The sequence below is a fragment of the Oreochromis niloticus genome, linkage group LG1 (assembly GCF_001858045.2).
Source record: "Oreochromis niloticus isolate F11D_XX linkage group LG1, O_niloticus_UMD_NMBU, whole genome shotgun sequence".
Lineage (NCBI taxonomy): Eukaryota > Metazoa > Chordata > Actinopteri > Cichliformes > Cichlidae > Oreochromis > Oreochromis niloticus.
This window is the reverse complement of record NC_031965.2, coordinates 21003775-21030239: the sequence shown is the minus strand read 5'-3', so window position 1 is coordinate 21030239 and position 26465 is coordinate 21003775. Positions and strand designations below refer to the sequence as shown.

Below are 26465 nucleotides of genomic sequence, written 5' to 3'. Positions count from 1 at the left end.
GCCAGGAGGATTGCCAGGATTTATACATCGGGGAAACCAAACAACCTCTGGCGAAGCGGATGGCACAACACAGAAGAGCCACCTCTTCAGGCCAGAACTCCGCAGTCTATTCACACCTACGGGCCAGTGGACACTTTTTCACTGATGAGGATGTACGCATCCTGGACAGGGAGGAACGCTGGTTTGAGCGGGGAGGCCATTTAAGTGAAAAGGGAAAGACCATCTCTGAATCGAGGAGGGGGCCTAAGGGTACATCTTTCACCATCTTACAATGCTGTGAGTGCAACCAATCCCCAACTCTGTGTGAATGGTACTCATGGTCTTTGATCAGTGGGCTTTGATCAGTGGTTGTCGATCACTGGTCATGAGAATTTGCATATTAATGATCAAGAAACTGAGCTCCCAGCCCATTGTTCCTTCAGTGGAGCTAGTTTCAGTCATTATGCAAATGTATTGTTTATAAGATTGGGGAAACCTGCAGTCAGCTTAGATTGAAGAAGTCACCTTTCTCCCACTGAAAACGCTACGTCCAGATAAACAATCAACTTTTGAGGATGTCTAATTTAACTATTTTAGACTTATATTGCACAGACTGAAGAAATTCGTGTCTGAATGTGCAGAATATGAATGTGTGTAAAACAGTTAAGACAGCATATGAATAGAAAATAAGAAAGTATAAAAAAGTATAGACTGAAAAATGAATAAAATGTTCAGTGTAACATGATATACTGTACGTTACTGAACGGAAATGCAGCAAAACAATAGCAAGTAAAATATGGAATGAGTACAGTATAATTCATGATATCTGATGAATACTAACAACTTTCACAATATCTTCTTCTTTCAGCTGCCTTCAGGTGTGACTACAACAGGTCACCTGCCTCTATCTTACCCAATCCCCAGCGTCCTCCTCTGTCCTCCAACTCTGCCTCCCCAAACCACACATCATAGCAGGTCTCACTAACATCTTTTAAACCTTCTCTTTCATTTTTTGCTCCTATCCTTCTGTCACAAATCACCTGTGACACTTGTCTCCACCTCACCTGCATTCTCTTCGTCACCTCTCATGTACTGTCTGTTGCCTTGGATGACTGACCTCAAGTATTTAAACTCATCTGTCTTCCCTACCTTTACTCCTTGCAGTCTGGCTCTCATTCACACTCATGTATCCTGTCTTGCTTCTACTTACTTTCATCTCTCTTCTCTCCAGAACATACCTCTACCTCTCAAGGCTCTCTTCCAACTGATTTGAACTTTCACTACAGATCACAGTGTCGTCTGCAAAGAAAAAAATCGTTGTCCATGGAGACTCCGGCCTAACTTTATCTGTCATCCTGTCCATTACAGCTGTGATGGAGATGATCTCTCATGTAATTCTAACCCCATCTATATGCAAATTGTTGTATGATGCGCCCAAAAAGCTTTCCAGGTTAGTTTTATCCTATCCTTCATCAACCTCCTCTCCCACTATCTCCAGATTGTAGGCTTCTGGACTTGATACAAAGTAAAAAGTCCTTAGCATCCTCTTATGTTTGCTTCCAGTCCTGAGGTCAGCCCTGTAGTGCCACAATTCAATTCAAAGGTTTAAAATCAAGCCTGGTCAGCTACAGCAAGCACACAGCACCTAGGGAACCTTCAGATCATCAAGTCATCAATATCGTTGCTGGCATGTTTTCAAAAGACACTTTGACATTCTTTCAAATGTAATATTTGATTCTTTTTCTCATTTTAACTGTTTTGGTGTTGTTGGTAAAGTCCCAGTGACAGAGGAATTGTCTAAAGCAGTCTGTATCCGTCTGTCTATCCATTTATGGGTTATAAATCTCACTCAAAGAGCTGAGACAGACAAGAATTACATCTGCAGGTGATGTAGAACTACCAGTTATCCCAGACTAGATGACAGGAGAGAAAGAAAATTTGACTTTTATATTAATGCACATTAGAGCAACAGAAGAATTTCAGTTGTCAGGTAATATGAACTGCATTCTGGTATTTATGGTTCACTGATCTTTTGATTGTTACCATATGCACTGTGTGGAAAAAGACATTATGTGGGTTTGCAGTGTCTTAAATTCCCTTTTTTGTAGCTGGAATGGATGGAACTTCATGCGATAACGTCTTTAAGAGGTCTTGAAGATGCTATGAGCAGTCTAAAGAACCTGCACATTAACTTGAATGTTGTTTTTAACAAGTTCTGTGTTCTGCTGTCTTGTGTATGTTGTCTAAACTTGTGTTATATGAGATACTCTCAGAGGAATTGGTCATGGGGATATAATGCTAAGTACAACACAATGCTCAGTAAATTACTATTAACTACTGGGCATGGCTGCTGACTACCGGATAGTAATGACAGTATTGATTAGGCTTGCTAGGGTAATGCCAGTGCAATTTTCCACTAATATCCATGAGTACTTTTATGGAATAAATGCATATTGTCCACAATTTAGTCACATAAATGCTAATTTATTTCTTTTATCACAACAAACTGATTTCTACATACAGTGCCTCATATGTGAATAAAATAAGGATCACCTCAGTTTCTAGCATCTGCAGTGCATCAGCTTCTCGTACAATGTTTCCAGCTCTGCAGCAGCACAGAAAAAAAGCTTATACAGACACTTGCAAGGGGTAAAACATTTAGTCACAAAGCAACAACAACATGACAACTAAATGACGCTAATGAAGGCAAGCAGGAACTAGAGCAAAGCATTTGATGGGTCTCACAATGTTAACCTTCTATCCCTGTCCCACTTATCATCCATCACGAATATTCCCAGAAGAAACAGTCAAGACTGTGTTATTTGGCGCAGAGGAAGTATCTGGCCTCCCGGACAGGCCGTCTCCTCCTTCTTTCTTACATTTGATTCCAAACAAACTGCAGATTTTCATTAGCATCAGGTCCACAATCTCATCCTCTTCTGATGGCTGCAAGAACAGTGAGCATTCGGTATAACTCAAGGATTATTAAGTCATCTCAGGTCATAAAAAAAAACATGTTAACAATCAGGCCTCTATTGCCACTGAACATTAACATCAGCAGCATTTCAAACCCGGTGTGGGTGAGTTACCTTGTGATGTATCTGCTCCTGAGTAAATGCCACCAGAATGACGGAGATGAAGAGGTTCAGCACCACAAAGGTCATAAACACGATGCAGGACCCGATGAGGAAAGCACCGAGCACTGGATTGTAGTTCAGTACCTGTGGGACCAGAAGCCAGAACTATAGTGAAGGAGGATGAGCAGCAAAAGTGAGCTGTGGTTGAATTATGATTGTCTCATACTGACCTCTTCATAGTTAAAAATACCAAGCTGCAAGCTGACCATGGTCTGCACGGCATCAAGCAGAGTCCTATAGGAGTACAGCTTCCAGCCATACATCAGGTTAGACTGGAAAATAGAAAGTTCACCTCTGTGTCAGTGACCACCTTTAAATGACTTCTATTTCACAAAGTAAACATAAAACAGAGAGAGAAACATGGACTCCAGCAGCATGTTGATGTTAAGCGTGGGAAACTCCTCACAGCAATAGAGTAGGCCAGAAACATGATGGTCATGACCACCAGGAAGCCTGAAATATCAGTCCAAGCTCGCTGCAGTGTGGCTGTAATCATGTGCAGCTTGGGGTTCAGTCTCAGCAGGTGCCACAGTTTGACTGTAGCCAGCAGTACCAGAAAGGCAATCAGATATCCAAGCACTGCATCGGCCTTGGCTGTTTCATGGAAACTGACGAATCTGGACAGAGCAGAAACAGAAAAAAAAAATTGACTTATTTTCTTTAAATTGTTTTATTTTTAAAGCCTTTATTGCTCACCATAGAATACAAATAAATATTTTCACTATCACAATCATAAGTCAAGATTTAAAATGTCACATAGCACAGTTAATCATGATGTGGATTACATGTGTTTTCCTCTCCTTAAGGTGATTTTTCCCCATGTGAACACATTTTTTATCTTATGTGCACAAGCTATTTTTCTTGTGTTATCTTGTGCACACAAGATTAAAAACTTACTTGAACAAGATGCTGTTATTGTATAAGAAATAAGACCAGTTAAAAATGAATTAAAGTGGACCTCTGATGCTCGTTTCCAACTCCATATCAGTCCTGAACTCTATTTAGATAGCCTCACTTGATTAACAGTTCAAAATAATGCTTTTGCATGTTAAGTCTTTGTTGTGGATACTCTTCGGCTGAGTAGTTATCCCTATTACACTTCTTTGAAGTCCGTTTGAAATCCATCGCCCGGGTGGATGTGTTGTTGGTGTAATGTAAATTCTCTGTGGACGAGCCCACGTGGTCACAAATGGCAGACAGACACACAAACATCCACACGGACTCTAGCGCTCGCTGTCTAACGATGAGGTTGTCCTCACCCTGATCTGAGCAGACCCTGGGGGACAGATGTGGAAGATATATTTAAGGCTTTATACTAGACCTTTGTTCATCCACTGTCAAAAACAAACCATTTTAGCTCCCTTTCCCATCAATATAAAGCATCTGGATTCTGAACGGCTGCCCCTCACATCATACATGTCCAAGAGTAGAAATAAAAACTGTCTGAAACAGAGCATTTAAATCTGAAGCCTGAGCTTTTGGCTCACAGGGATTACACACATGCATAGACACATACACACAGACACACACACACACACACACACACACACACACAAATAATTTGTTTTAGCTAAACATTAGTGTTCCCAAACTACCGGTAGCACAGCATGATGTATGCACTCTCTGCCAAAGTGATTTAGTTTCATCAATGCATGGTCATGCTACTGGAAGGCCACTAAATTGTGACCTTGCTGGGAAATAGAAAAACACCTGATTTGTGCAGCTCCTGGTAGGCAGAGCAATACATAAGTGGTTCATAAACTTACAGCATTTCTTATTGCTTACTGCTCTTTATTGTTCTGGTAATAGTTCATGTCTCTGTTCCCGAGTAAAGTCCTCTTGATGAAAACACACAGGGCGCTCCAGCTGAGAATGATGATGGCCAACTCGAGCAGGTTCCACTTATTCTTGAAATAAGTCCATTTCTGTTTCTTCATCAGCTTTCCCTGTAAACACATAGGAGACAGAATCAGGTGAGCAATTTTACTGTATAACTTCACTTGTAATAACTTGTAGTTATATTAGCAAAGAAAAGATAAAGCTTGTGCACCTGAACAAACATGTAATAGATGATGAAAAGAAAGTAGATGATTTCAGAGGCCATGACAAAGATGTGAAGGCCACCGGTCGACTGGTAAAGACGCACAGTCTGAAGTTCACTGCGGAACTGGAAAGCTCCTGTTGGAAAGACGGAATGACAGATTAGGTAGTTCTCATAACGGTTAAGGATTTGTGCGACTCACACAGAATATCTGCATCTGGTCTACTTACCTGTTGCTGTGGTCTCCAGCATGAGTGTGACCATGCAGAAGAGGTTGACATTGGCATTGTACACAGTGAACTCAACAAAGATTGCTTGGGTGTACACGTCAAACCAGGTGTTCTCATAAAGATACTGAAGGGTTCTACAGAAGCAACGATAAACAAAGTCATTTACAGATTTTGTACTTTAAAACGTGACTCAAGACTAAAAGTTCTTTCCTATGAGGATAAAAAAAAGCCAAATCAGAACCAGTCAGGGACACTCAAGATAAGATAGTTTTTTCTATCTGCAGAAATTTAGATTTGCCAGTGTAAATGGGATCTTCTGACCAGCACGGGCAAAGCATCTATAAGTGTTAAGAGATATGACACTGATTAAGTCAGCTCAGAAGGAGATGGTTGAAAACTTGCCTGCTGCTACATGCCGCAACTCTGGGCAGGCTAAAGTAGCCCAAAGTGTAGCATAGATGTGATTTATAAAGTTAATATTTATTGAGAAGAGTATCAGCTGAGCCATCAGTGATGTGGGTCAGTGTCAAGATCTTTTTTCGAGAAGCAAATTACTTATTTGGTCATATTAGTCATATTTCTGGAGACCAATGCCGTGTCTCCTGTCTATTCATCATACATTTAGGTTTACTTTGCCTTAATAAGAGTAATTAAACCTGAAACCCACAAGTTACAACTACAATTATTATGTATAAAACAAGAAAACATGAATATTATTACTTTTTAGTACTAGCTTCCTTGTCAGTCATTTCTACTACAGCTTCGTACTACAACTCCATTTTAATTTTAATGTTTTTCTTTGATTAATGCTCTAAATTCTAAATATTTTCAGTTTAGTCTTTATACCATTTAAGTGCAATAATTTCACCCGCAATTAAAATTAGCTACCTGCTGGAGTTTTGTAAATCTGGCTCCAGATCCATCACAAATCCTCCTCCTCTGTAGAGCTTTACATTTCCCCAGATGGGGTAGGCCCTCAGTTTACGCTGAGACTTGTACTTCCACGGGTCGTGAATGTTCGCTGAAGCATTATGACCTACAGGTCGAGTCCAACCTGGGCTGTAGGAGCCCATGTCCTCCAACTCCCATGAGTACGTAGTGTGACAGTCCGGGATAGACTCCCGCATGGATCGAGCTATGTGGCAAGAGTTTTTCTGCACCCTCACCTGGCGGAGACGAGCGTTGCCCATAAGCTTTGAGTTTCCATCAGTGATAAATCCTGGTAACAATTTCCAAATGACAAGAAGAAATCTTAATGAATCTTTATGCTTTACTGCATAAATATACAGTTAGTTTCACATGGGTAATGTTGTTGTTAAATTCTCAGAAGTTTTTTAACTTAGTTTAATTGTTTTTAATTGAGATAAGCTTCAGCTATTCATTTAAAAAAACAATCAAAACTAAGCTAAAATATTTTCAGATTTCATAAGGGATTCATGTATAACATTCTGTGTGCCAATTAATAGCGTCACTTATATTTGACCTGGGTACTCTCCAAACAAGTTGCTCAGCAGAGTCGTGTTTGCCCAGTTGAACACATCTTGAATGCTCATTGTGTCTGAGATGCCTTTGCTGAAGCTCTTGCGAATGTGTTGGGTTAGAAAGTAGCCATTGGGGTCCCTCTGACCGTATGCCACCAGGAGTAACATCCACATAAATCCCATATAGACTGCAACAAACACAAACAAACAACAAACATCAGCTTGTTAAAATGTTAGTTCCTGTTCTTGCTTTGAATCAAAGTGGTTTCCTTACCAACAATCTCCCGTATGAGTGCAAAGACTTTCTGCTCTTTAATCATGTTGTTCCGCATCTTCTCGATATCAGTGGGAGGTGGCGGTTTATAGAAACTGCAGGTGCTGTCTCTTCTTGCTGCCTGGACTGCATCAGGATTGTCTGGGGGAGGATTATAGATTTTAGATGTCTTGCGTTTTTTGTTCTTCAACACAAAACAATGCAAAAGATGCAATGCAAGGAAAAAAAAGAAAAAAGTCAAGGATACAAAATAAAACTACCTGGGTTTCTGAGACTTTCTTCTATGGCTGGTTCTTCATATTCCTCCTGATCAACTTTCTTCAGGACGAGGGCAAAGAAAGCAGCAAATCCAAGAACCTGCAACGAAAGATAGAGAGATTGATTTACAGACTCTCCTATTTAAAGCTGGCTTGTCTATAGTGCATTGTCTTCGATAATTGAATCAGTAATTTCAGTATACAGGTATATCAGTGCAGTATTTTGCACAAAAACTGATTACATTGCTTAGTAATTTTCTAAAATAGAATAAAATATCAGTTAAAAAAAAAATCTTCTAAAGTGGGCTAATATCTTCTGCTCCTACATATACTGTAATGTTTCTCACCTTTAAAGGCTGGGTGATAAAGAGACTCTCAAAAAAGGAGACCACCATGGAGATAAGCCAGCTTATAGAACGGTCTTTCCCGTAAGTCAGCCCATACATCATAGTGAAGTATCCTGACACGCCACTGGTTGCGATCACCAGTATCCACCCGATAAACACAAACCACCACGGCAGCCCTCCTTGGCAGCACTTCTTCTTCCCAGCATGACTCTCATCTGGCCCGGGGAAACAGCTGAGCTTGTCTCCATCCAGGATTGACATGGGTAGGTGGTATTCCAGGAGCCCCTTCATTCCATGAACTTGCTGCATGGCTCGGTTGTAGCTTTCTGGATTTAGAAACTGAGAAGGTCCCAACATACCAAGCTCCTTCTCGACAAGCTGCAGCTGTCTGTACAGGTACCGGCTCTTGTTGCTCTTCTTCTGAGCTAGATCTAAAGTTTTTTCAGAGCGCTCCCACGCCCTGGTTTCTGTCCAAGCAAACACACAAAGGAGGATATAAATCATATATAGAATTTAAAAGCATTTAATAATATTATGGTGCAGTTTACCTTGCAGATTCACTGCACCCAAACTAAGGATCATAGCTTGATCTTTTTTTGAAGAATCAGTGTAGAAGTCTTCAGCTGCTTGGTTTTGCTGTCTGATGATGTCCTCCACCAGAGACAGCAGACTGTTGATGTCAGCATGCTGACCATGATGGAGCTCCAGATGTGGCAGTGGGCTCTTCATGGCCTTTGAGAGTGACTGAGCGATTTTTTTTATGTCCTAATCAAGAAACCACACCAAGCTCTTCAGACATGGAGAACAAAATATTTACCGGTATTACACTGAAGAGGTACAAATAACATAAACTTCACCTTCATCACAGTATCTGGTGTGATGTCCTTCATCTCTTTCTGTGGGGACGACGTCAGTGAGGGAGAAACTCGGACAGTCTTCCCCTGTTTTGAATCTGCTTTGGTGGTTTTCTCTCGAGGACGAGTGTTTCTGAAGATACTCACGATGAGCAGATTGATGGGGAACATGATGATTGAACTTTGAACTCCAATCATAACCTGTTGCCAGGTAAACTCGATGTGACCTGCCAAGTTAAAGTCTTACTTTGAATTGGGTTTTAATGAACACTGATGAAATATTAAATCTTTTTATGTTGGTCTTTGACTAACTCCTGCTACCAAATCTTTTGTAAAAAATCAATCAGATATTCTTCTTTTCGTTTACACGTATGTAAAATTTTTAAATCTTGTCAGTTTTGATGGTGCATAGATTTGAAGGTAAGGAGATGTGCAATTAAAGGAAAGCTTTTAATACTGAAAACTAAGTGTAAGTCTAAAAAACAAGTGAGCAAAGTAATCTGGGATTCAGTCCAAAACAAAAACAAGGGAAGACAGGGCTATAAATATGCAGCAGAGCTATAGAGAAACAAGACACAGGTGAGAGCTGGATGTATGGGAAAGTTTTTAACAACAGGTAAAATCAGGGAGGAGCAGACAATCATGAGGTAGGGAAAGGCAGGAAGTAAAACTTGAATGAGAAAAACTACCTTTCAAAGTAAAACAGGAAATACAACTAATAGTAAAACATAAAGGATTCCATTAAGCAGGAAGTCAGGGATGCAGGAGCAAGTGCATAAACAAAGAAATGGGAATACAGACTGGAAAACAGACTAAAATCAAGCCATGAACTGAAATAAAATGTTAGAAAAAACTGAAACACGTCGTAACACTCAATTCTAAAACCTGAACTGGGAACAGGGCCCCAAAAACTGAACCAAACAAGAAACAAAACACAAGAATTCATGAAGAGTATAATAAAATTAATGCAGGAATCCAAAATTCACAATAAACAATAAACATGAGGATCAAACTCCACATCAACCATGAGATATTTCTCATCACATCAAAATCAAAATATTTGAACCTGTTGTGTTTATTGAATCTTGTAACAAATTATATAAAAAAAGAAATTAAACATCAATTTGCATATATGAATTTTAATTTGCATAATTTGCTGCATGTGTCTGATTGTATTCATAAAGTTTTTAACAAAATAAAAATTACACTTATGATGCAGAAGTATCAAAAACTCTTGTATTAAATATGAAATGTTTGGCATTACAAAATTAATCATCTAATGTTGTTTTTCAGCTTTGTGAAAGCTTTGAACGGTGTATATTTTGTTACTCACCCAGGTCCATCGTCTGCTCAGAGGGGTCTGTGGGGATGCCCCAGAACATGATGCTGGTCAGCATGGTGCACAGCAGTAGGGAAAAACAGCAGGACACTCTCTGCACACGTGTGAAAGTGCTGCACGGAGGTCGACTAATGACAGAGAACCAGATGTGGCCGTCACGGAAATCCTTGGCTGTCTTCATGAAGAACAGATTACTAAAAAGTTTTTAAGAAAAGCGATTCAAGAAGTTAAAGTCAAGAAAACAAACTGCAAAAACAGAGTGAATTCAAATTCCCATGAATAAATGACGAATCTCACCTAAATCTCTTCAGATCCATCTCCGTTGCTACTGGGAATACCTTGTCGAGAGTGCACTCTTCCATATCTACAGCCAGCCAGGAGTTACAGAGAAAGTGCCACTTTTGACCAGTCTCCAGATCCTGCACCATCACTTTGCTAACATACCTGCACATTGATTGAAGTACAGATCCTTAAAAATAATGATACAACTCAAGCTTATTGTTATTCTTTTTCACCTTAACCCACGCACCATGCAGGGTGATCTCCTGAGTTGTCGTGCCACAGTCTTATGCTCTGCAGCTCTCCAAGAGAAAAGTGTGTGGTCAGCAGAAACATGTCCCCCCCACCTCTCTCAAACACAGGCTTCTCTGAGTCCGTCAGGTGGTGGGGCTCACTTTCTCCCTCTGTACCCAGCAGAGTTATGGTTACCTGAAATAAAAAAAAATAAAAACGGTCAGTTGGGGCTTGGATGGTGAGAGCCATCAGAATACCACAATCATAAGTTGTGCAAAAAAAAACATCAGATGGGTTTTGCTTTTGCTGTGAGTCCATCTAAGTCTGCATCAACATCACTGACCTGAGAGGAAGTGGATGCACCGTGTCGGTGTCCTGTGTTAATACTCAGCAGGTAACGATACTGAGCCAAGGGGTCATTGTCCTCAAGAACTGTTATCTTGACCTGGAAGTGGATGCAAAAGGGCAACATTTAAGGATTTTAAAAAATGGTAAAATTTAAACTTCAAGACAAAATGAAATTAAAATCAAGATGAAGCATTGAAGCTTAGCGGGAAATTCTGAAAAGCAAAAGGTGTAAACTGGTGAAGCTCTACTTTACCTTGACTGAATCTTGCACGTCTTTCCTGCGCGCCCATACCACCACCAATAGATAAGCACAAAAAATGGCTCCGACAAAACACACCACCACGGGGTTGTTTGTGAATGTAGCGAAAAGTTCAGCGGTGCGTGACACATCCACCAAGTTAGGCATGACAAAGAAGGAGCTGCCAAAGAAAGTCAAGTGGTTACAGAGACACTGAGTGACCAAAGGTGTGGTGAGTGGACCAACCTGTGAACAAAACAGGAAGCCAGGTGATCAAACCTCACACTCCACATTTTAAGGAAGTAATAACGCAATCAGTTTGGATGTGATTTTTTTCCACCTACCCTGCAGCCATCCTCACTCCAAAAAGACCCAGTTTCATTCCAGTATTTGCACTGGGCAGCAATGGAGACGACAGTGACACTGGTGTTGATGGATTTGATTCCTGGCTCTACAATGGGCTTTATAACAAGGTAGTGCACACCAACATCTTCTGTTCTGTCTTTGGGACTCAGCACCCAAGTAAATTGTTCTTCTGTGTTACAACAGAGAGACAGAGACAATTTTAAGAAGACTCATTCTAACTTTAACCATAATTACTGCTTGCATAACCTTAATGCTTAATCCTTGTCTCCATGAGGTAGAGATGCCCTCATAATGTGTCTCTGGTTCCCACAATTTGAGAGCTCTCTTCAACTAAATGCAGATTTACATGTACACTATACTATACAGTACATTATTCACTGTGCATGACCACACAGGAATAGGATCTACTGTTATTTGTTATCTGTAAAGTATGAAAAGGATGTTTGTTCTGCAGTCACGTGAAAAAGAAAGCTATTGAATCACCACGCCCAGCAAGAGCTTGTAGAACCACCTTTAGCTGCAGTAACTTAAAAAATAATCACTTTCTGCTTGGCTTCATTGATTGGATTGAATCTCTGACGTATTTTTAGCTCAGTCTTCTTTACAATGGTTCTTCATTTCATTTGTAGGCATTAGTTTATGCACAGCTCTTTGAGGTCCCACCACAGCATTTCAATCAGGCTGAGGTTTGGTATTAGGTGTTTGTGCTGCGTGTTTTCACCAAACATGGTGCTGCACTTTGGTCTCATCTCTACAAACATTCTTCCAGAAGTCTTGTGGTTTGTTCAGATGAAACATTGTAGACCTAAGCTGTGCTGTCATGTTCTTTCTGAGAGAAGAGGTTTTCTACTGGAAACCCCTCCAAACAAGCTAAACAAGCTTGTTCAGTCTTTTTCTAATTGTACTGTCCTGAACTTGGCAGCACACAACAGAAGTGTTTGTGTGATCATGATACTTAGGGATGTCAGTTATTTTAAGAAACAGAAAGAAGCCCAGATAAAAAGAATTTACATTAATTATATGCAACCCTAATATTCTTTTCTAAAAACAAAATACTGACCTTCTCTTGCGTTCTCTATAGGGATCTTTGTCTTGGCTACATAATTCTTATCACTTGGATAATCTTTATATCCCAGGAAGAGCATGACGGAAATGTCTTCAGAAGGATCAATTTTCAGCACCAGTGTTACATCCGGAGAGGGAACGTCAATTATTAATGTGCTGAAATTGGCGAGGTCCAGGACTGTGCTGTTCTCCTGTCCACTGTCAAGCCGGGGTAGGAGAATCTGAAACTCCAGAAAAGACATCATGCCCCAAATGCTTCCTAAACTAAAGTAAATAAAAAGTGTCTCTTATACAATAGTACCTCTATCTCTTCAGGTAAGTTCTCAACAGGTATGACGTTGCCATTCACTCTGGTGAGGGAAACGGATCCCACAGTTCCTGTGATGTTCTCCTCCTTCCAAGAATATGGATTCTTCTCAAAACTCATCATCTAGAAAGTAGATAATACAATAAAAAGACGCTCAGATGTTTTTGGTGAAGCCTTTTTTTCCATCTACAAAACTTTGCTTTTGCTTTCTGGAAACCTGGGTCGTACCTTTTCCTTCTCGCTTTTATTTCCATGATTTTACTTGTTTGTAATTCTTTTAAATGGTTCCAACATCTTGTAGTTTACAAAGCCAGAAAAGAGAGAAAACCCTAAGATGGTCTGTTTGTATTTCTTATTGCTGGAGCTAAAAGGATGCGTTCATCAAATCTAAACTGTGGACTTTCAGCTATAGGAAAAAGCAAATGCTGACTAAAAAGGAAAACTAGAACAGAAAACAGAAAAAAAAACACCTCTCAAAAATATACTGATGATGATGTCCATTTCCCTCCAGTGTGCAAACACTTACTCTGACGTCCACTGGCTCATCTGGAGAGACAATATGAGGAGGAAGAGCAGGGAAGGAAAAGCTTGAGGAGCTGTTCTTCTGAGCATTTATATCCAGCATTTGCATGCTTTTTGGAGAAATCCTGGAGAAGACGGTGTTATAATTATCTTCAGGAATTCTTGAGCACATGTCCAAGTCAGCATGTTATGTCTTACCTGTTCACATACACACTGATTTGACCAGAGTCAATGATGGCAGGCTCTCCGTTCAGCTCTTTGTTATTCAGGAGAGCACTCTGGACATTATTTATCCCAGTCAGAAGAAACTCTGAGACCTTTTTCTAAGGAGAACATACAACATCTTGTTTGGTAAAGACCGCAGTGGACGTAGGAATGACATCCAGCATGATGTGTCATAACTTTGTTCTCACATTTGATGAAACATTCAAAATATTACTGGCTGCTTCAACTATGGGTGCAGCTGCTTGCACCAGTTCTACATCATCTGTGCTCTGCTGATTGATGCTGATACTGTTGAGGGAGGAGCTGAGGTCTACCAGCAGAGAACCCGCTTCTTCCTGGAGAGAGGAAATGCATCAGCAGAAACCACAAAAGGGTCAGTGTTGATTTGCCTTCAGCCTACAAAAAAGGGCTGATGATTACACTAAACCTGGAGTTTAAATGGGTATTTAATTTGTTAGGTTTTTTTTTTTAGCTTGGTGTTGCTGCAAAATATATTCATTGCACAGTTAAATTCAACAGTTATTTGACCAAAAAACAAACAAAGTTCTCAAGAGTCCTACTCAAGAATGATTGAATACTGGTTTCACTTAATCCTGCTGTGTTTTACACATCTGTGCCAACATCACATTTTTAGTCTTTAATTAGCGTTGACTGATTAAACACTTTAGACTGATCCTTAAATAAATAATGCAAATAGACAGCAGGTATTGTTACAGCCTTATCAAAGCAGGTGGTCTGCACTGCACTTTATTGCATATCTAATGTATTATACTTGAGCAGCAGGACTGAGCTCCTCTGAGCGCTGCGTGAGTCCAGCCACAGCTCTGGCGGTCACTTGCACTTCCTGAGTCGTGTTGCTGGGGCAGTCCTGCAGAACTGTACTCATTCTGGTCAGCATTTGCTCTCTCAGCTGAAAGAGAAGGAAACGATGATCATCATGTTCTCCACTCGCAAGTTGTGGGCCTCGTAAACATCACAGCAGTGTTACCTGGTCCAGTTATAACATTAACTGAATTCTGTTACCTTTGACCGCTCGTCCTTCTGATGTTGGCCACTCACTATATTCAGCATATCGGAAACGGAAGCAAATATTTGTCCAAGCGCCTCACCAGTGAGCAGACCTTGCTGCTCTAACTGACTCACAGAGTCCTCCACTGCAGACTGGAGAGTGCTAACGGAGGCACTGGAGTCACTTTTCCGTACCTTAAGGTAGAAACACCACAACTGACGTTATTTAATTAATCATTAGCATTTCTCTAATCTTCCTTTTGTATTTGAGAAAATGTAATAATTGACTGATGACCAACCTGAGTGACGACAGTTGAAATTGCTGTTTTTCGTTCATTTTTCACAGTCACCACAACAGACAAACTGTACTTGTTGTTGGCATCTCCGAGAGGCAGGAAGAGTGACCTCACCTCATTTGAAGTACTGCATCGTAGATGTGTGCCTAAAGGACAAAAGAAGCAGTTTAGCACAGTTGCACTTGATTCTCAATTACATACCTAAACATCGGTTGATAAAGTATCAATATTATTACTTACTACTACTAATTTACTTTCTCCGGAGAGTCAACTACCAACTTTTCGAACCACTCCTGTCAAGTATGTGTAGTGGAGAGGAGTGTGAGGACCCGAACGCAGACTGTGAACCATTTATTATAAGCTGTTGGCAGTTTTGTGCCTTATGTTTGGGATTTGTACTGAGGAAACTGAAAACTGTAACTACTGAAACCTAAAGCTAATAACACGCACTAAGTAAGTAAGTTTCAAGACAAAGACTATAGACACAGACTTGAGACAGGAAGGAGGAATAGCTCTGAAGGAATGGGGAACTAAGAACAAACTGAATACGCAAAGGGGAAAACACAAGAAAGCCATAAACATTAAGCAACCCTGGAATTAAAGACTCTTAAATAAACACTAGAAAGTTCAAATTGAGAAATGCTGAGTCAGCTGACCCAGATCATGACAACTCCACCTCCTGAGTCACACCATCCTGAGATTTTTATTTTAAAGTTCTACGATCTAACGTTCAATTTGTTTGAGCTGATAAAGCAGCAGGTGATGCTGGCACGTGGACCAAAAATACCACAAAAGCTTTATTTATATTCTGCTCATGAGTTAGTGGCCCCATAGTGTTGTGGTTTACATATTCACTTGGCAAACAAAAGGTCACTAGTTCCAGATATAAAACTGCCAAATCAAACATGTGGTTGCTGTCTGCTGTGGCGACCTCTTGTGGCAAAAAGCTAAATAAAACTATCAAAACAGAAAACTTGTGAGATTGCTTTCTTCAATAACACTAATTACACTCCACCACACTCTCACCTGTGCTGGTCTTGAAGCAATAGAGACAGCCTGTAGAGCAGAAAGAAGTTGTTTTGCAGGTAATGTCATAAGCATCGAGCACAGTTCCTGACGGTGGGGAGATGCTACATGAGGGCACTGAGGGATCCATCGGTGCATCAGTTGTGAATACTAGGTTTGTAGGTGGTTCAGTTGGCTCGGGGTCTGGTATAGGAAGTGTGTATTTGACAAAACCGGGCTCCTTCTTGTCTGTTTAAAAAAAAAGAAAGAAAAAAAGTAAGTATTAGGTATAATTTGTTTTTCTAGATTTTGATCAAAAATATCTTTTAAAAGAGACACTCTGTGTCCATCTATGACATGAAAACACACCATAAGCAATTACAGTGATGTTTTGCTGCATGTCCCTTGAGACTTTTAGATATTGGCTGTGAACGGTATATTCAGTGCTGCCATCGTGCTTCTCCGTAGGGGGCTGTCTTCCCGCTTTGGAGTAGCATCTACCGAGGCTACCCTGAGGAGAACTCATTAGTTATTACTTGTTTGTCACACGGGTTTATTAAGCTACATTTCCTGTTGTTGTTTCAGACTTACTGTCAAAGGTTTAAGGTCCTCAATATACCAAACTACAGGCGGGCAAGTCGTCACACAGCTCAGTCTTAGCTTTGCCTGGTCATTCACATTTATTGAAGCACAATTATCACAGCTGCAAGAATTAAGAAGATGAAGTAAGTTGAGTTTTTTTTATACTGGTGTAGTTCCTGATGCATTTTTTTTGCAATCCTGTATAAATACCATTAAAAAAATAGACACAAACATGCTTCTGTTTTTCTTGTTTCTAAATAAACTCATTTTACCTGATGGTGACATCTGTGAGTTCTTTTGAAGGAACAACAGAGACACATTTAGAAGCTGTTCCAAGTTCAGCCCATTTCCTAAACCAAGTCCTTCTCTTCACTCTTAAAATGTATTTGAACATTTCAAATGGATCTGGGAGGCAGTCTCGTTCAATCACATGAGTTTCATCCATTGCTTTGTTTTTGCATTTGCAATCTCCTCCTGTGTGGGAAAAAAAAGCAGAAGCAGTCTCAATATAAGACCACAATAATAATGATGTCATAATAATGCTGGGGTGTAGCAAGATGAAGCATAAAACATTTTGTATAAGCATCAGCTCTGTTTGCTAAAACTGCAATTTGACACTATTTTCCATTCAAATTGTCTTGACTTAGGGCATAATGCACTCCTCTAGGTGTGTCTCGTCTTGTAATGACCACAGATTTGGCTCCAGTCCAGCACGTTAGGTGCAGTTTGATTGTACGTGTACTGTTGTGTGACTACGTGTGTTCCCGATACATCCAAAACAAATTTCCCCTGAAGGTGAACAAAGGCCAACCTGTCTGCAGAGTTGACACAGTGAGTTTCTGGATTACCCTGGTTCTGTGTTTTCTGTGCCATGTAAATGTTCTATCCAACTCTCTGATAATTCACTGCGTTGCAGGTGTAGGTGGAACCTTTGACTGTGTGCTAGATAGTCAGTAAAACAAACAAAATGTGGAATGAGGAAAATGTGCAGATGATCTCTGAGGTAGAATTTAAGGGAAACTTTGACAGCAATAATGCTTCAATCAAATTGAAGAACAAACACAGATAAGGGTAAATTGCATCAGTGCTATCATTTATAGGTTCTTATGATCAGATTGGGAAATAAGTAAATAACCAGAAGACACCAGCCGGTAGAGGACTACATGGTAGTAATATAACAGAGGCCAACTGCACATGATGGTGCAGAGGCAGAGCTTGAGTGGTTTCAACAAGGATCTGAATGACCAGGTTTCCCTAGACCCATGCATCATATCACAATTTAGTGATCAGGGAATTAGTGTTGTACTTACTGCATTCCCATTCGTATGCCAGTTCTTTGCTAGGCAGTGATTCCGTTCCAGTTACTGTCAGTGTAACCCTCTGAGTGTAGTCAACCAAAGTGTCAGGAGTAGCAATTATTTTTAAGTCACCAGAGTCACTGTCACTCACATTATCTGCCTGGAGATAAAAACAGAGTCATTGTGCTGCAGTCTTTTGTGCAACAGGCTACATATTTTGCACAAGTTCCCAGATTATTTCTGTTTAAAATAATATTTTACATACTGTATGTTCATCGATGTCCAGTGAAAAGTCAGAGTAATTCTGGCAAGCCTCAAGAATCTTGTCTAAGTCCACATCGACATCAGAGGATGAAAGGCCATTGGTGGCTCTTACGTTCACTTGCAAAGATCCTTTACCAAAAGAGATCACGTTTAACCAAATCGGGCACAAATCATATATAACTGGTACTTGTTTTATCTTAACAGGAGCATGACTCAAGCTTTAAGTACCTTTAAGTGGGCTGGAGAATGTGTAAGTTTGCAAGCCATCAGCGAGCATGTCTCTGCTCTCCGACAGAGTGTCCTCAGCTCCAGTGAGTGTGAAGAGCAGCTCCACAGGGGCTCCTCGCTCCAGTGAAATGTTAATGATGAGATCACCGGAGTCAGGACATACGTCTTCCTCCGCAATCACAGAGGCCTGCAGGCCTTCAACGGGATGCAGCAGACACAGCTCTAGATGAGCAGACACCGTGCGGGTTGTGACCCTGTTAGATGCAGCTAAGGTGAAGTTGTGGCAGCCATGACCGAGCTTCTCCACCATGCTTGCATTCAGGGTAATATTGTGTGGTATGATTCCGCTGCCCACTGATAGATTTCCGACTAAATGGGCTTCACGATGAATTGTGTAGGAAACATTTGTACCTAGTTACAGAAAATAAGAACAGAACGATCTTCTACTTTTGAGAAATGGCTTATTAGACGTATTGTCGTGCCCCTTGGGCTGCCAGACTGACTCACCTGCCTCCACTGCAAGTTGGATTTGAATTGGAATATTAAAGAGGGCATTGCATTTAGCGCCACCTGTTGACATATTCTGGCCATTACACATGATCACACTGAAGTCTCCAACTGGCTCCTGAATGGTTATGGACTTCTGAGCTGCGACATTCCAGTCACTGGTAGTGCACTCCACTCCAACCAGGAAGACACCAGGATGTGTGAATTTGTGTATAATTGTGCTCTCCATCCTGTGACAAAGCAGCAGTGTTTGTGATATAAATAAAGCACTAAGATCCATCTAACATATTTGGTCAACTGCAAATCTTTGCTCACTCGTCTGGGCTGTACGGATCAATAGTGTGGCCATCCCCAGCATTCACTGTGCATGTTAAGTTTCCCTGGAATGGATGAAGGAGCCACTTCACAGTGATGGTGACATTATCAAAGACAGCTGCAAGTTTACTCATCAGCAGCTGAAGCCCTAGGATGAAATCACATCACTGAATTAGAATTGTGGAAACATACAGTCAAAGATCTTTGCACATAACATCACAAGCACCATGGAATCTGTTTTGATCTGCTGGTCTTTATGATTTACTGAGTTTATGTTGATAGGTTTAGTGCAAAAAGTGTATATAAAAAAGAAATCGTGCATCAGACCATTTTTGCAGCGATACTCTGCAGACAGGTAACTTCCCAGTGCCGGACATGGTTCACCAAAAGTGCTCAGATCTACTCCAGCCTGGCAAGCCTGCAGTCCGTGGCAGTGAGCTGCAATAACACATACAGTAAGCTGAGCAAACAGCAATGAAACACACTTTATTTATTAGGGTTTGCACATTAATGATAAGACTTTACAGGCAACACAGAAAAAGTCAGACAAAAAGCAAATAAAAGCAATAAATGCTAAAATCGAGTTAGCTAGATAAACAAGTGAGATATAAATATTTGTTATTTTAAATAAATGTTTCACTAAATTGGCATTCTTCACCAAGATAAATGGCTACGAGACCCTATAAAACTTATCACTTGATCTCTTCAAAGTCAGGAAATGCATTCAGTCTCTGATCCAATGAGTGTGGTTGTGCCATGTCTCATCCTTCCACTTTACAAGCATTAATCTTCTAGCTTCTAGCTTCTTGTGTCGCAAATGCAACCTATATTTTGGAAGGCATATTATTTCAACCAAATATTTCAAATACTGGAGTTATTGGAGACTGATGAAGATTTTAAAGGCCTCCCTTCAGAATTTAAGGAGACAGGGAAAGCCCAAAAAAGTATGAATAAGTGTTCCAATCCGATTTCTTGCATCTACCATACATGGGATTTAAATCTAAATAAATCTTGCCCAGGTTGTTTTTGGTAAGGATGTTTAAAAAGAATACTGCTATTTAATGTTCATACTGTCAAATTTCAACATCCTCCTTATGTATCTACAAGCTTCTGGTGAGACTGGATAATAGCTTTTTAAAGAAGGAGAAGCTTACTAACCCCTCCAGCATAACTAATACTGCTATTAGTTATGCTGGCTGGATGTAGATTCACTCTACCCCATCTTTCACCTCCAACAGGGAGGGATTACACTAATTTAGTTTCTGGCAATATAACCCTTTTGTCTGCAGTCACACAGCAATGATGGCTTTTATGTTTTACACGAATCGTGAAACAAAAACATAATATGTGTCGATAAGTTTTTTTCTTGGCTTTTGGATGATGTTGCTTTAATAAAGACAAACACTACACGTATCCGCAGAATTTACCATTCTAAAATGTAACAAGGTAAATAACTGGTAAGTAAATGACAAGTAGCCCAACCTATTGTAAACATGTTTTTCTGTTTCTGTATCATAGCTGCTATCAAACGCTAGATCATGTCAATTAAAAATATGTGACCCATAATACCCGTTACATAATCCGTTACATCGATCCAGCTGCACTCTTCCTGGGAAGACGTGGGTGAGGGTGTGAGTTGGGATCGGCAGTAGTGGATTGTTTTACGACCGTAAAAACTGTCATCAATCTCTATAACTTGACCAGAGCCACACTGCAGTGTAACATTTTGGCCATCACATGCAATTGATCTTCCAGAATCTGGAGGGAGAAAAAAAAAAGAAGAAAATTACATAAGAAAAACAAACACAGCATAATTGTATTGTCATGTATGAAGTTTTTTAAGGGCGCGTACCAAATTGGCAAATGAAGTTAAATTCCTGGCTGCAGTTTCCTGTAGCCTCCCACTGAAAGCCTGAGTGTCTCAGGACGTACGCGCAGGCTGCTTGATCATCTGGCAAGTTAACCCAGTTACTGTAACTGACATCTGAGCTGTCCAACCATGCGAGAACACCTGAAAAAGCACAACAATTACTTTAGATAATCAAGCGAAATGCGGCGGAAATGTTATTCCTGCATCCCCATTTGTTTTCTTTCCGGCAGTAAAGAACAGACGGCGTGAATAAAGGGTAAAGTCTTGTCCTCTGTGAAGGGAAACAAACACACCACTGTAAATCAGGCCTTGTGACAGCCACCCTATTGAATAGTTCAAAAGAGTGAGAATTATCTCCCATTACACCTGCTGGCTGAGATATCCAACTGGGCTCCTCTCTCTGCAAATGTCAGTAAACAAACACATCACAATTATTTACAATGCACACGCAAGCTGCCCAGTGAGATAGCAGTAGAGGTTATAATGCCTTCATTTCTGAAATTTATGGTGCATTTTGTAATACAATCAATGATCACTTATACCTCTTTTCTGTCAATAAGTGCACCAGAATACTTAAAATTTATAGTGTGTTTCAAAGAAGTTCTTGACTGTTATGAAGAAGCAATAATTTTACCAACATTTTACAAAACCTTTAACTCTTTATATATATTAGTACTGAAATGCATGTGGCTTCACAAACAGTCTATAAAATCATAAGAAGTCATTCAGCGCCTCCTCTCACCCTCAGTGGCAGCAGAGTCAAGTGTGAGGTTGGGAGCAGCAGGTGCCACTCCAAGCCACCAGTTCCTGTCAGGTTTCAGGTGCTTCTGAAGGAACTGCTGCGTCTCATCGTTCAGGATAAAGGCCAAGTGTCCTCCGCCTCGCTCACACCATCCCTCAGCACTTCGAAAGGATCGCTGCAGATCCACAAACTCGTAGCATGAGCCATCGAAACCTTCCTGGTATTCTGGGCAGGATTGAGCTTCGGCATCGTCCTTGGCGTGACAACTCCAGCAGAGGAAGAAAACCACCAAAGTGAGCGTAGCTGAAGTGGTTCTGGCCATCTCTGAAGCTGAACACTCTCCAGACTCTCTGGTAGCATCTTGTTTTTAAAGAGTAATGACGTCAGTAGCTCTGACAGGGATGGCTTCCTTGATGGGTGCAGAGCTTTGTGATGTGGCCATAATCCTTGGAGTCAAACAAAGCCTGGCTGTGCAGTGAAAAGGGTTAAAAGCTCACTGTCAACAGCCAGACTGCTCCTCTGTCTCCATTACTGCAGAGCTTCACAACCTGCACAGTGAGATAAGCCTCACAGTCAGACCTGATGTAACCCCCATCACTGTGAGCTTGATCTTGTTCAGACTCGTTCAAGTTAAAACTCACTTTTAAGGATAATCAAAAAAGTTATTGGAGCAATTCTACACTAATGAATTCCCCTGCACAGAAAGCTCACTATTCTTCAGAGCTGAGATCTTTATTTGTTACTAATCACACTGACAATGACTTTCTTCTCTTCAAGGGCAAACGGTCATAGCAAAACAGTAAGTTTGCTTTTTCTACCTGCTGTGACATGTCAAAATGTATTTTGTGGAAAATACCTGGAATTATTATTATTATTTACTTAATGAATAATTAAAGCAGCAATAAAAGTGAAAATACAATAATTACTTTTTAATGTGTTTGCAACCATGTACATTGGTAACATGTAAAGGGACTTTGAGAGGGGAAACAGTTAAAATGTCGATAGATAGATAGATAGATAGATAGATAGATAGATAGATAGATAGATAGATAGATAGATAGATAGATAGATAGATGTTACAGCAGGGGTGTCAAACTCCAGCCCTTGAGGGCCAGCATCCTGCTTTTTTTTTTTTTAGATATCCCTGCCCTATATGCTGCTGATTACCTGGATCAGGTGTGCTTTGCCAGTAAAAAGCTACAAGGGCAGGTTAGTTGGAAAACAAGCAGGACAGCGGCCCTTGAGGCCTGGAGTTTGACGGACTGACGGATGTGGATTACAGTGTTAAATTGCTGTGTTACAGAAAATAATCATAATTGTTAACGAATAAAAATAGAAATAGTGACTTTAAAAAAATTATGTATAACCAATAATATGTATAATTTTATTTATAAGAATGATAAAATAAAATAATAAAATGTAAGACTGAAAAGAGAACTGTACCAAATGGTACGTATGACCTTCATAGCAATCAGTATTATTACATAACATATAATCTATTAAAAAAATGACATGTATGAATCTTGTATTCATTCAAAATATTAATTTTATATTTATCCAAATGTTAGAAATAGCAGCAACAAAGGCGCTCAAACGTGTTAAAACCCCCCCAAGTGATTTGTGACCCGGATGTGTGACGTCATATTTGAGCGACCGCGCTGTCTGAGGACATGACAGTTAAGTGACCGGTGTGTGTTTCACAAACGCCCCCTGATCAAGCTGTGCCTCCGTTTTCACAATGTTGGCTTGTAGTCGCAGTTTGAACAGCGCTGTGGTGTCTGCACTCCGTCTTCTGCGCAGTAATCAGGTAAAAACACCTTTAGCAGTACCCGCAGTGCATTTCAGAGGGTCGAGCTTTAGCTTAATGCTAGCCGCCAGTTTGCAGAAATGATACTGTCTGCTGAACTCATCTCCGCCTCCTCAGACTGCCGTCACTGGACAGCTGCAAAGACCTCTGTCCACGCAAACCGACGGAGAGGTCCGCATCGCAAAGATACTGAAGGAGAAGTTCCCTGCAGCCTCGTCACTTAAAGTTGTGGATATATCAGGTAAACACTGGTAAATCCGCTGAAATGATCCTGATCCGCTTAACATGTTATTCGGGACGGGAGCAGATAGCACGGCTTGACACGTGGGAAATGAAGCTACACAAAACTTTTGGTTCATACACAGTGGGGACAGTATCAGACCTTATTGAGTGTTTAAATTTTTAAGGTTTCATCTACTGTGCAGCTGCCACATGAGAAATTACTGACAGGCAGTGACAGTGCTATAAACAAATACATCACCCAGATTGACAGGATTACATGTTTTTCCTCACTTCCCTTATCAGCAACACTGTTATTTCTTTTTGCTGCAAGGAACAGCTCTGCCCAATCTGCTCCTTTTTACTCTGGTTGGCGGTATTTGATTTGTTAATTTTGTGTAAAAGTGTCAAATAACTTTTCTCTTATTTGAACACATACAAAGGATAAATACTTATCCCTGGTTTCCATCATGTGATACCCATTATCACTGATTTTAAGCTTTTTGAGTCGGCTAACTCAAAAGACCCTCAGAGGGATACACTCCAAGGCAGGATTAAAGGATTTGTGAGCTTAACGTTTTCAATCTTAAAGATGCTATTTTTTTATTCTATTTAATTTATTTTTTTGCTTATTGTTTTTGCCTGGTCCTACTCTGCTGCTAAGCCTGTTTTTAAGTTGATGGATGGCAAAAAACATCCAACAGATTAGAGTATTTGTAGCCCATTTAATACCAAGAATAATCAGTCAGTAAAATTAACTTCACCTTGATCTAGTCACCCACTTATTAATACCCTCTTCATTAGGCTGTGAGACAATGTCTGACTTGATTACATTGATTATCCTTTGATGTGTGTATCATTTTTGAACTAACTCTAATGAACAACACCGAGAGCACATTGAGTTATAAAATGAATATATTAAGTCAAAATTCACAAAAATAATTGGTTTTCTGTGGTATGTTTTTATTGTTGTTTTGTTTATGAACCACTCAAAAAGACTTAAAGACTCAAATGATGCAGCAGACACCACTTTTTGGATATCTTGGAGTAAAAAACCCAGGTTAAGTCTTTAACTGTCTTCATGATACCCACCCACTTCATGTGGTTTTAGGTTTGCAGAATCAGCTAATGCACAGAAATCCCAGCTATGATGAATTTGCCTGGTAGGACATGTAGGTCTTCTCTGAAGGCGTGCATTTGAACTGAGAAAAACTCTGAAAGCCAAGGAAGCAAGCAAACAAGCAAAGCGAATCATAGTATTCTCTGTTTCTGTGTTTCTGTGCTGTTATTAGGTGGCTGTGGGGCCATGTATGAGATCCACATAGAATCCAGTGAGTTCAAAGGAAAAAGGACTGTTCAGCAACACCAGTTAGTCAATCAGGTAAACCCCTAGAAACCTTGTCTAAACTGATATATTAAATCTAAAATTGCTGATGTTTTATTTAGTCTGTTGAACATTGTATGCACTTGTTATTCGTGTTGTGTGTGTGTGTGTGTGTGTGGTTTTTTTTTTTTTTTTTTTTTTTTTTTTTTAAAGGATGACATGAAATGTTACACATATAAAGGATAATTAACATCATGGAGCCCTGCTCTCAAAAACTGACATAGATGTAACTTTCTGTGAAGCTGATTAAATATGTTTAGCGCCATCTTCTGTTAGTATGGAACGTGATGTCACTGAGTTGGTTGCAGCTAATAGTCTTATGTTTGCTAACCAGTGACAGAATCATGATCACTTTTGTGCAACAATTAGTTTTATGTTAAGAAGCTGAGGATATACTGTCTGCTTTTACCGTCTTGTCTCTAGCAGTATTTGGCTCTGTGTTATTTGGCTAGCTGCACTGAAACGGGAAAATCCAGCTGTTAGCTGTAGTGTCTGGGTTTGTAAAGCACTCCATGATGTAAATTAACCTTCACAGATATAGTGTTTCATTTCCTCTTTAAAGTCTGTCCTCTTAGCTTCAATTAACAAAAAACTTGTAGGTGTTTATATTTGCAATAGTTGATATTTTAATCACAAGTACTGCGTATGTCTTGTCCTCCACAGGCACTCAAAGATGAGATTCAAAACATGCATGGATTGCGAATATTCACAGATGTTCCAAAACATTAGAAAAAGTCCTCCTATTTCTGGCCCACAAATCTTTCCTTTGTTCACCCTGTCTAGTATGAATGCACACCTGGGAGGAAAAAAAGCTGATATGTACTAAACTAATTCTGTGACATAGATGTTAATGTACCAGTGGCAGAAACGCACAGGACCTTATCTGTAGCAGTTACACACTGACAGTGTGAAACATGTAATACATGTATGATTGCTGAGTGAGTTATCATGTACTCTGAGATAATATATTGAACCAATGAAAGCTGTGATACGCACAAAATGGCTTGCTAAATTGTTAGCAAAGTGTCAAGTCATGTAGGCTCTTCCCATTGTGGGGTCTCCTCAGGGCTGATGGTGATGCTGGTGTAATAATGGACAGTCTCGCAATGGTGGAGAATAGCTGCAGACTCTATTTTTAACTGGGGATGGATCTGTTTATGGAGCATTAGTTTGCAATGTCATTAACTCTGACCACAGTCTGTTACCGTCTAGCTTAAGATGATTAATTTCTAAATTGGTTACTGGCATTGGATTGTACTTTGCTCCTGTGTTTATGCTACCTATTACTTTCTAATGTACCTTGCAATAAAAGGAAGCTACTTTTGTCGACTGTTTTGTTTTTTGTTGCTTAAGTTTATAAAATATCCATTTATGTTAAAAAGAAAATGCGCTCACTATTACTGCCTGTTAAATTATA

At 40.1% G+C, this 26465-nt stretch overlaps 2 protein-coding genes and 1 long non-coding RNA gene across 3 annotated transcripts; 2 read left to right on the top strand and 1 right to left on the bottom strand.

Annotated features, from left to right (window-relative positions):
* The first annotated feature begins 853 nt into the window (after window positions 1-853).
* LOC112846606 (uncharacterized) lies at window positions 854-2764 on the top strand. Its single transcript, XR_003219638.1, has 2 exons — window positions 854-954; window positions 1211-2764. It is a non-coding gene; the product is annotated as an uncharacterized LOC112846606 (long non-coding RNA).
* Window positions 2448-18705, bottom strand: LOC100691524 (polycystic kidney disease protein 1-like 2). The gene is made up of 35 exons (XM_005467027.4): window positions 18205-18705; window positions 17978-18105; window positions 17725-17872; window positions 16687-16888; window positions 16424-16535; window positions 16202-16343; window positions 15854-16081; window positions 14831-14973; window positions 14547-14726; window positions 14296-14433; window positions 13712-13858; window positions 13497-13621; window positions 13303-13423; window positions 12771-12899; window positions 12465-12690; window positions 11383-11573; window positions 11054-11284; window positions 10796-10897; window positions 10469-10647; window positions 10237-10383; window positions 9934-10133; window positions 8604-8827; window positions 8295-8511; window positions 7747-8213; window positions 7403-7499; window positions 7143-7283; window positions 6871-7056; window positions 6276-6606; window positions 5388-5521; window positions 5167-5294; window positions 4902-5062; window positions 3523-3733; window positions 3287-3388; window positions 3069-3200; window positions 2448-2925 (listed from the first exon to the last, which is right to left on the bottom strand). Exons 1-35 carry the CDS (start codon window positions 18512-18514, stop codon window positions 2755-2757), a joined length of 6231 nt encoding a protein of 2076 aa, XP_005467084.1. The 5' UTR covers window positions 18515-18705; the 3' UTR covers window positions 2448-2754.
* Window positions 18706-23260: 4555 nt separating this feature from the next.
* On the top strand, window positions 23261-26377 carry bola3 (bolA family member 3). Its single transcript, XM_003442278.5, has 4 exons — window positions 23261-23445; window positions 23563-23686; window positions 24957-25045; window positions 25712-26377. Exons 1-4 carry the CDS (start codon window positions 23377-23379, stop codon window positions 25775-25777), a joined length of 348 nt encoding a protein of 115 aa, XP_003442326.1. The 5' UTR covers window positions 23261-23376; the 3' UTR covers window positions 25778-26377.
* The last annotated feature ends 88 nt before the right edge of the window (window positions 26378-26465 follow it).